The 11,223-nt window shown below is 47.7% G+C and overlaps 1 protein-coding gene across 7 annotated transcripts in view; it reads right to left on the minus strand.

Moving 5' to 3' along the window:
- The window catches only part of zgc:101716 (uncharacterized protein LOC492784 homolog), a 29,202-nt gene extending 19,056 nt beyond the window's left edge, over positions 1-10,146 (minus strand). For 5 of the 7 annotated variants that reach the window (XM_007900556.2, XM_007900549.2, XM_007900554.2 and 2 more), the window contains exons 1-3: positions 7,922-8,074; positions 1,550-1,645; positions 206-349 (exon numbers count right to left, since the gene is read on the minus strand). In XM_007900556.2, coding sequence (XP_007898747.2) covers positions 206-349; positions 1,550-1,645; positions 7,922-8,035 — 354 coding nt within the window. In that variant the 5' untranslated portion in view covers positions 8,036-8,074. Of the gene's footprint in view, positions 1-205; positions 350-1,549; positions 1,646-6,220; positions 6,335-7,921; positions 8,075-10,005 lie in introns of those variants that run through there. The other 2 variants (XM_007900551.2, XM_007900550.2) reach the window with 2 other exon arrangements.
- Between the last annotated feature and the right edge of the window lie 1,077 nt (positions 10,147-11,223).

The following is an 11,223-nucleotide window of genomic DNA, read 5'->3' on the forward strand; positions in this document are numbered from 1 at the left end:
TCCTCCAAATCAGGTGCTGGCAGCCAGTGTTAAAAAGCAAAGAAAATCAATGACAAAGTCATGATCTAGGCCACGGAAATGCTGTCTATTTAAACAATGAATTTTCAGATATTCCTTGATGTATTCCTTGTACTAATTAACACTAGGAAAGGTTTTAATAGTTATTAATTCATAATTTCACACTGTACTAGACATTAAGACTGACCAACTCTTGGGCAATCTCAAGTGCCTCTTCCTCTCTGCTCAAAAAGCATAGGCATCGAGCTCGGGCCTCCAGCAGGTCTCTTCTCAAACCTATGTTCGTCTCTGGGACCAAGGCCAAGCTACTCGTGTATTCACACAATGCTTTCTGGAGGCAAATGAGAAAGGAATGACTGAGAGTATTATACACAACAAAACAACAACAAATTACATTTCATGTGAGGAAGACATCCCAAGGCGCTGGACAGTCATGGATTTGGACCCAAGCAGGGGTTGGGATCAGGGGGGTGGAGGGCAGGGAGGGTAGGTGTAGGAGAGTGGCCAAAGGCACGGTTGAAAAGGAGGGCCTTCAGCCGTGCTTTGAAGGAGGTAAGGGAGGGAGCAAAGCGAAGGGTTGTAGGATGGAGTTCCAAAAGGTGGGGCCGAGGCTGAAGCCCGGACCACCGATGGTGGGGTGGCTGGGTGGGGGATGTGGAGCAAGCCGGAGCCTGCTGAGTAGATGGAGAGGATAGGTTGGTGTGGGATTAGCAGGTCAGAGAAGTAGGAAGGAGCAAAGCCGTGAAGGGCCTTGAAAGCGAGGATGAAGATTTTGAACTCTATCTACTGGGGCAATGGGGAGCCAGTGGAGCCAGGCGAGAGAGGAGGTGATAGGGTCACGGAGCCTGGTGTGAGAGAAGATACAAACAGAAGAGTTCTGGATGATCTGCAGCTTGAAGAGGGAAGAGTTAGGAAGGCCGACAAATAGGGAGTCGAGCCTAGATGTGAATAAACATACAATCAAATGATCTTTTACAATTACACACAGTATATTTGAAAATCTATAAATCCCCTGAAAAAATATTTTAAAAATGAATTTCAAATCAGATTCCTTCAGTACAGAAGTTAACTAAAAGGACTAAGACATATTAAAGGGGGCAAAACCAAGGTACATACAATTTTAAATGGGATCCAAAGGCAGCAGAAGGGTTGCAAAAAGCAATTTCATGACAGACATGGTGAAGTATTTCTTTACCCAGAGGGTAATTAACAACTGAAAATGGTTACCAGAAAAAGTGTTTTAGGCCAAAATGTTGGATTTTTAAAAAAAAACTTGATATTATAATGGGAGGTCAGTAGGGTGATTATTTTCAAAGGATGAGATTAAATTGATCAAAGGGTCTTCTTCAGCTAAATCTCTCTTGTGATCTTGCAACTATATTTAAACCACTTGAATTTTCTGGTGATGAAAATAGTATGGTTCTATGGCCAAGAACAAAATGTGCTTTATGCAAATATAACAATGATTAGAATATTACACAAATAACTACCACAATATATATTTCTAATAAACATTTGGACCTTCAGATACCTGATATTGTTGACGTCTGAATGCTAAATCGCCTCGAAATTTCAATGCTGTCAACTTCTCAACGTCATCATCGGTGCATATTTCGGCACTAAACCACTGTAATTAATCAGACAACAATGTTGAAAACAAAGTTGGAATGGCTTACAAAATAACAGCCAATGTTAGATCAGGCCTGTTGTATCTTCCAATATGTTCTGAACATGAAAAGTAAATTAAAACTAAACGCTTCACGACAGCCAGCCTAATTTAAATAGAGATAGCGGGGAAGATGCAATCACTAAAAAAAAACAGCATGGACAAGTGATCTAAAGTTTTGAGTTAAACCTTCATCAAATGTAGACTCATATCTCAAATCTCAGCGCTATGCTTTGCTTTATCACAAAGACCTGATGAGGTTGAGTTCATAGCAGCATTTAAAGGTGAACTGAATGCATATCTGTAAAAATAATATGAAAAGGTACAGTGATTAGAGTAGATAACTCCAGTGGGGGAAAGTTTACCTGAGCACGATGGGCTGAATGGCTCCACTCAGTATTGTTCTACAAATTCTACCAAAACAGAAATTGCTGAAAATGCACAGCAGATTGATCAACATTTGAAAAATAAGTTAACTCTTCAGATATAACACATCATCAGAAATAATGAATAGGGGGCAGTCCTGAAGGGGTAGTGAAGTGGACAGATCAGTCTAAATTGGCCCCAAAGCCTTTCAAAGATTTAGAAGTTAAAATCAGCTGTGTTTACTATCCTTATCCTTCTTCAGCACCTTCTACTGGTAATGCACACATGGCAGCAGGGTGAGGAGGTCAGGCTCAGCTGTGAAACCCTCTACTGTAGCCGGCTGGCACTCAATGCCATTCTCACACATGTACAACGACACCAAAGGTAGTGTCCTAGAAAGCAACCTGCTCTCACGAGGACCAGAAGCAGAAGCATTCAGCAGTGGGGAGAAAAGTTAGTTTTGTTCCAAAAAATGAATGAATGGATAAGAGAAAACCTTCAAATACAGACATTGAGAAAGGCTCAATTGTTTAAGTACCAGAAAGATGCAACATCTGTACATACGATGCAAAATTACATTTGTATAGCACTTTTTACGTCGGGAGGACGTCCCAAGGCACTGGACAGTTGGATATAAGGAAGGACATAAGCGGCTTAAATGAATACCACAAATTATTTCAGACCAGTTTCATGTTGAGATAACTGAATACCCTGCAGCCCAAACTCACAATTCTTTCCAAAGTTGTTGTAGTTTCATTCACTCGTTTCTTTATGTTACAGGGCATTTCCCACAGTACACTGACAGCCGAGGGTTCAGCCACTTATGTCCCTCTCTCTGGAATTCTCTTCCAAACTCTCTCACAAAATCCCTCCACCCCTAACCCTCCTTCTCTGCTATCAAAAATCTCTCTCAAAAACTATTCCTTTCTACCCCTTCTATTTTCCAACTTGCTAAGGCGAGACGTTACCCTATGAAAGGTGCAAGTTGTTATAACTAAGGAGAGTCGTTTCCAGTCTTTACCTAGTACTGTCCCTGAGCAGGCAGCACAGAGCTCGTTCCAACAGGTTGACTAAGTTGGGAATTTGCCAAGTACTGCTTCGCTTTCCCCTGGACGTAACAATTTTGACAATGTGCAGGTTCAATAGGAGTTTCCAATTATCAGTGAAAATATGTGTGAAAGATTGTCTGGTGTGGAGAATAAATACCGGCACACACTGGTTGGGACAAATGGGCTGTTTTCATGCTGTATCTATCATTCTATGTCATTTTATATAACATCTTGCTTCAATTTAACATCTCTTTCTCTTCTTCTCCACCCCGGAAAACACAGCAACAATTGGAATTATTCTATTTAGACAACAATTTGCATTCACATATACTGTAGCACTTTTCATGTAAAAATCTAATTCTTATAAAGAATTTTATAAAGAAAAATTGATCAGAAATGAATGTTTTATTGTACTGGCAAACATGGCAGCTAATTTGCACCAGCAACCTCCCAAAAAGAGACCAGCAGTCATTTACTGTATTTTGAATTTGGAGATCCATTGAATAAGGAGAAGAATATAATTCAGGATCCCTAGGAAAAAAGCTCTACATTTCTTGGAAATAACATGGATCACAAGGCTGGCAGAATTTAAATCAATGAAACAGTCAAAAACAAATCACAATCTGGAAACAGATAACTTTGTATTTAATATACAATGTTGTTATGCAGCCAATCTGAGCCAGCAATGTTCCACAAAAATGCTGAGTCAAATTAATTACACGTTACAAGGCAGATATTTGTGTGAGTGTGAGGAATTTCATACATAACCCTGAGATGCCGTTTAATATCATTTTAAAACTACTTTGTGTGTTTTAATTTCAATCAAGGCAATAAATAGCATGTATGAAAGGAAGGAACACCTGATTAGATTCTGAGACACTCTCTCAATTTTTTCGGGGTGACTGATGGTCATGCATAAAATCCTTCAACCAGGAACACAGTATTCATTTGAAGAGAATGATTTGCCCTAAAATGTTGCTTGATTCAACAGTTAATCATGGAGATGTGCACACTATATGCTCTGCAACTCAAAGTGAAAAAAGTGCTCACATTTAGACAAGCGTTGCTGAAATGCTTTCCTCAGTCAGCTTATCTGTACCCAGCCTTGCTTCACTTTGAATTTTACCAGAGAAATAAGCAAGATATTCATCAGAAGTAGTCATTAGCTCCCTCAAAGGCTCAATTGCCGAAGCCATTAAGTCCTGAAATGCTGTGCATCTCGGCTTGGGAGAGGGTAACAACAATCACATTGTTATGATACAATCCCTGCTGTAAAGTACAAATGTGGACAGCTAAATGAACAAAATCAGGCTCATATGTGATGCCATCACGCTCAACAGATAGTTTGCTAGCACTCTCTGTCCAGGTTCACACATCATCACAATAATAATCCTTGAATATGATATAGCACCTTATCACGTGGTTGAGACATCTCAAAGCGTTTCACAGAATATATTGTAAAGTAAATGGACTGTGTATTTTGTGGGCGAAACATGAAGAATGACTGCTTGGTTCAAGTACTGGAAAATTATTGCTGCTTGCACAAAATATCCCACCATGAGGCTCTGTGCCTTGAGAGGCAGAAAAAAATTACCACACTTCCAGTTAGCGCAGGTCCACAGGAGAGGGCAGGGGGAGTGATATGATGGGATTCCCCCGTACGCTCTAAATGGTAGCATTCTCAAAGAAGTAGGGAAAGAGCAGGGATCAGGTGAACACATTTTTAAACGTGGGGCTACAGGTGAGAAAAGCAATCAGCATACGGAGGGTAAATTTGCAACATTTCATAACGGATTAGGCACGGAATTTCAGCTAATAATCGACTGGTTTAAAGACAGAATAACATCCCTACAGCTTAATATAATGGTTTGCACCCTGGGAGATTTTATTTTAAAAACCTTGTTCTGCATCTTGGATTTCAGCCTGATCCAGAACTGCAGAGAATTGTCGTCTTATCAGCCAAGAAGCAGCATCTGAAACTGCTTATTACACAATACTGGCTGAATTAACCCACTATCTCTATTTTCAGGCGGCCAAATCCGCTGTTTTCTGCAATTGGAACATGGAGATATTTGGGCCTCCAGCTCAAATATCTCGCACAGGTGCTCTCGCCCTACTAAACATTCCTAATCCATGAGCATATACAGTGAGCATTAGCACAAGCACTGTAACTTTGGCTACTACTCAACCCAATCTTGTCTTCATTTAGTTGTGCGCACCCCCCCCCCGCCCAACTTCCTGAGCTTTGGGCAGTGAGGTATTTTTAGGGAGGTGATTTCACAGGAAATATTGTGAAGTGGAGTGACAGGGAATTTGGGGGCAAATATGGAAAGTCTGCGCAGGTAGGTGTATTATAGCCAGCGCAGATATAATGGGTGAACAGCCTCCTCTTCTGCACTGTGAATTTAATCATCTGTCGTACTTAGTTAGAACCCTTGGACCATCCTAAGCATTTGATATCGCGCCTTTCACACCTACACTATGAGTTCAAACAACCAAAGTGGAGCTTCAACTAGCTGTACTACTTGATGAGGACCCCGGGACCCAGCATCTTTGGGAATGATTTGACATGAAGACCTGTGCTCCATCAGAGCTCTGTACTCCACACTGCCTCTTTTTAGGGCTGAAATTCCAGCTGGATCTTGGTACAAACCATTATTAAGAGAGAATTGGAAACCTGTTAACCTGGAAGCCCAAATTGCTCCTGGGTAGATGAGCAGAAAAGAACGTTGCTGGACAGTGCTATCAATGACAAGCGATAATATAATAAATCTTTGTATTTGATATAGCACCTTATCACATCTTTGAGACATCTCAAAGCGCTTTACAGAATATACTGCAAAGTGAACCGATTGTATATTTTGTGGGTGAAATGTGGCAGTCAATTACGCACAGCAGAGTCCCACAGACAGTCATGGATTGAGTGACCAAATTATTATTTATTTATATATATATATATATTCCTTAATTTTTTGAAGGCATTATTACCCCGGAAAAGCGATCTGCCAATCGACTAACAACTGGTTCCTACTTATTGCTGGGTAAACAACAACAACAACTGTAAAAACAGGCATGTGATTGGTTTGGCTGGTTATACTTCAGCAGTACCCTCAACACTTACCCCTTGGCTCCAGCCAATCTGCAGCAAATACTGCAGAGTTAGGTAAGCAGGGCGCATTCCTCCCCAGGAAGAGATTGCACATTCTTCCCAAATATTCTACAGGGAACTTTTCCATGCATACCTGGGAATTTGCAGGACATTAATGTAATTGACTATCACGTTAATGTAACTGATTGTCACACAATACAAAATAGTCACTGGACTTGACAGTAAAAAATCATTTGAGGTGTTTTGATGACATTACAATAATACCCATCTTTGCCTTTCACGCCCATAGGACATCTCAAAGAGCTATAAAGTGACTGTGAATTTCACAGAAGAATGCAACAAGACCCTTTCTCACAGCAATGTCCCATTGAGAAAGCCAAGATAAGAGGCTACATTTCAGTGCAAGGATTATTATTCATGTTTATAAACATAGACAAAGCTCTGAGTACTGAGCTCAGTGCTGTGAGGGCTTCACTCACACACACTCAAACACCCACACTTAAACTCACACACTCACTCACTCACTCAAACACACACTCACTCACTCACTCAAACACACACCCACACACTCACTCAAACACACACCCACACACTCACTCAAACACACACCCACACACTCACTCAAACACACACCCACACACTCACTCAAACACACACCGACACACTCACTCAAACACATACCCACACAAACACACACTCACTCACACACGCACTCACTCACTCACTCAAACACATTCACTCACTCAAACACACACTCACTCACTCAAACACACACTCACTCAAACACACACTCACTCACACACACACTCACTCAAACACACACACAAACACACACTCACTCAAAAACACACTCACTCAAACACACACTCACTCAAACACACACTCACTCAAACACACACTCACTCACTCACTCAAACACACACTCACTCACTCACTCAAACACACACTCACTCACTCACACACACTCACTCACTCACTCACTCACACTCACTCACTCACACACACTCACTCACTCAAACACACACTCACTCACTCAAATACACACTCACACAGTCACTCAAACACGCACTCAAACACACACTCACTCACACACACACTCACTCACTCAAACACACACTCACTCACTCAAACACACACTCACTCACACACACTCACTCACTCAAACACACACAGTCACACAAACACACACTCACTCAAACATACACCCACACAAACACTCACTCACTCAAACACACACTCACTCAAACACACACTCACTCACTCAAACACACACTCACTCACTCAAACACACACTCACTCACTCAAATACACACTCAGTTACTGAAACACACACTCACCCACACACACACTCACCCACACACACACTCACTCAAACACACACTCACTCAAACACACACTCACTCAAACACACTCATAGTCACTCAAACACACTCATAGTCACTCAAACACACACTCACTCAAACACACACTCACTCAAACACACTCATAGTCACTCAAACACACACTCACAGTCACCCACTCACTCACTGGGCCTGGCTGTGAGCGGCTCGGGGCCTGGCGGGGCTCTGTCCCCGGGGCCTGGCGGGGCTCTGTCCCCGGGCTCGGGGCCTGGCTGTGAGCGGCTCGGGGCCTGGCGGGGCTCTGTCCCCGGGCCCGGGGCCTGGCGGGGCTCTGTCCCCGGGTGTGGTGTGAGCCGCTCAGGGCAGTGGTTACCTCGGGGCCGCACAGTCTGGCCTGGTACAGGCCCGGCCCAGGCCCCGGCTCCGGCCTCCGCTCCGGGATCCCCGCGAAAAGCGAGTCATCAAAAGCGGCAAAAGAGCTCTCCATCCCGACCCGAGACCCCGACCAGAGCCCCGCCCACAGCACAGCCCCGCCTCCAGCCCCGCCCACACCCCGCCTCCAGCCCCGCCCACACCCCGCCTCCAGCCCCGCCCACACCCCGCCTCCAGCCCCGCCCACACCCCGCCTCCAGCCCCGCCCCCACCCCGCCTCCAGCCCCGCCCACAGCACAGCCCCGCCTCCAGCCCGCCCACACCCCGCCTCCAGCCCCGCCCACACCCCGCCTCCAGCCCCGCCCACACCCCGCCTCCAGCCCCGCCCCCACCCCGCCTCCAGCCCCGCCCACAGCACAGCCCCGCCTCCAGCCCCGCCCACAGCACAGCCCCGCCTCCAACCCCGCGCACACCCCGCCTCCAGCCCCGCCCACACCCCGCCTCCAGCCCCCGCCCCCACCCCGCCTCCAGCCCCGCCCACAGCACAGCCCCGCCTCCAACCCCGCGCACACCCCGCCTCCAGCCCCGCCCACACCACAGCCCCGCCTCCAGCCCCGCCCACACCCCGCCTCCAGCCCCGCCCACAGCACAGCCCCGCCTCCAGCCCCGCCCACACCCCGCCTCCAGCCCCGCCCACAGCACAGCCCCGCCTCCAGCCCCGCCCACAGCACAGCCCCGCCTCCAGCCCCGCGCACACCCCGCCTCCAGCCCCGCCCACAGCACAGCCCCGCCTCCAGCCCCGCGCACACCCCGCCTCCAGCCCCGCCCACACCACAGCCCCGCCTCCAGCCCCGCCCACACCCCGCCTCCAGCCCCGCCCACAGCACAGCCCCGCCTCCAGCCCCGCCCACACCACAGCCCCGCCTCCAGCCCCGCCCACACCCCGCCTCCAGCCCCGCCCACAGCACAGCCCCGCCTCCAGCCCCGCCCACAGCACAGCCCCGCCTCCAGCCCCGCGCACACCCCGCCTCCAGCCCCGCCCACAGCACAGCCCCGCCTCCAGCCCCGCCCACACCCCGCCTCCAGCCCGCCCACAGCACAGCCCCGCCTCCAGCCCCGCCCACACCCCGCCTCCAGCCCCGCCCACAGCACAGCCCCGCCCACAGCCCCGCCCACAGCACAGCCCCGCCCACAGCACAGCCCCGCCCCCCGCCCACAGCACAGCCCCGCCCCCCGCCTCCAGCCCCGCCCACAGCACAGCCCCGCCCACAGTACAGCCCCGCCCCCCGCCTCCAGCCCCGCCTCCAGCCCCGCCCACAGCACAGCCCCGCCCACAGCACAGCCCCGCCCACAGCACAGCACAGCCCCGCCCCCCGCCTCCAGCCCCGCCCACATACACAGCCCCGCCCACATACACAGCCCCCCCACATGTACAGCAGTGCCTCACAAACACATCCCACCACCACACACACATCCCCCCACATACACACCCCCCCACACACACACACACAGCCCCCCCCCCACATACATCCCCCCACATACACACCCCCCACAGCCCCCACACACACAGCCCCCCCACACACCCCACACACAGCCCCCCCCACCTACACACACCCCAACACACCCCCCCCCCACCTACACACACCCCCCCCACACACAGCCCCCCCCCCCCCCACCTACACACACCCCCCCACACACAGCCCCCCCCACCTACACACACCCCCCCCACACACACAGCCCCCCCCCCCCCACCTACACACAGTACCTCCACATACAGTCCCCACAGTGTTGGTCATCTCATGTCTTTGAACATTAAATGCAATGGCCAACAACAAATCAAAAATGTATTAATTTCATGGTTGTGTGTGGGATATTGCTGTGCACGATTGTGCTGCCGTGTTCGCCTACAAATACACAGTCACTCTTCTTCACAGTAAATCCTGTGAAGTCCTTTGGGACGTCCTCCCAACCTGAAAGGTGCTACACCAAACGCACAGATTTTTATTATTATTATTATTATTATTATTATTGTGTGAGAAGTCACTTTGTAACCTGATTCATTGCGTAACAGACAACAGTGTTTACCTCATGAATAGCTCCCTCTGCTGGGTACAGATGTAAAGACAACATACTGTGAAGTCCTGGTAATAACTTGGTTTAACTCGTCACCAGGTCTAAATGCGTCGTGACCTCCCGCCCGATTCTGTGATAGGACAGAGCGAGAGGCCACCGCGTGGCCTTCCGATAGACCAGAAGCCTCTGCAATGCATCTGAGTGTGCACACCCAAGCTCAGCACCAGTCACAGCACCCCTTGTGGCCCGGGAGGACCGATGCCTAATCAGCCACTCGGGATAAATTGTCACTGAGCCACTTTCCCTTGGAATGATGAGTTTATTGTACTCCTGAATACATTCAATGTTGGGGTAGTACATCCTCAACCTGGGCAGTTATAGTCCCACATATCTCTTAACCTCATTCACACTCTTAATCGACAACAATAAGTGTAATAATAATAATGATCCTATTGTCTATTTCTCGATTACCACACCTGGTGATACAGGACGTTCTGTTCGCTTTGATCTGAATTTCATACCTGTTCACTGAGTTTCATTGTCATGGTGGCCTTCTTTGGAACAAAGGCTATCAAAGCTTATCCTGACTACTGAAACCCTTATCCGTGTTTTTTGTCATCTTATATCTTTGAACGTTAAATGCAATTACCTTTTTTTCAAAAAGGGATAATTAATTAAAAGAAATATTTTATAAATCAAACCATGGCTCAAATTCTGCTGGATGCTCCTCTGGACATTAACTGGGCCAAAAGATCATTGTCTATCCATTCAGGTCACCGGTGAAAATCCTACAGAACTTTTGGGAACGAGAAAGGAGTTTCTCCGATCTCACTGTAACACGAATGGTGAGGCTCTGAATCTGCAGGTGACTAGTCAGCTTGCTTTACCTTTCTGTGTCCTTGGAGTCCTGTAGCTCAGTGGTTAGAGCACTCACTTCGCAAGCGAAGAGACCTGGGTTCGATCTCCAGCGGGCGAAATGTTGGGCAAGTTTCCTTACTCCACAAGCCTGTTTACCGAGCAGTAAATAGGAACCCAGTTGTTAGTCGATTGGCAGATTGCTTTTCTGGGGGTAATAATTCCTTTTAAAAAATAAATGGTCACTCAATCCACGACTGTTTGTGGGACACCGCTGTGCGCAATTGAACTATCTCCCACAAAATACACAGTCACTACACTTTACAATATATTCTGTGAAGTGCTTTGATACATTTAGAAGAGGTGATAAGACAC

The sequence above is a fragment of the Callorhinchus milii genome, unplaced genomic scaffold (genome assembly GCF_018977255.1).
Source record: "Callorhinchus milii isolate IMCB2004 unplaced genomic scaffold, IMCB_Cmil_1.0 Scaffold2, whole genome shotgun sequence".
Classification (NCBI taxonomy): domain Eukaryota; kingdom Metazoa; phylum Chordata; class Chondrichthyes; order Chimaeriformes; family Callorhinchidae; genus Callorhinchus; species Callorhinchus milii.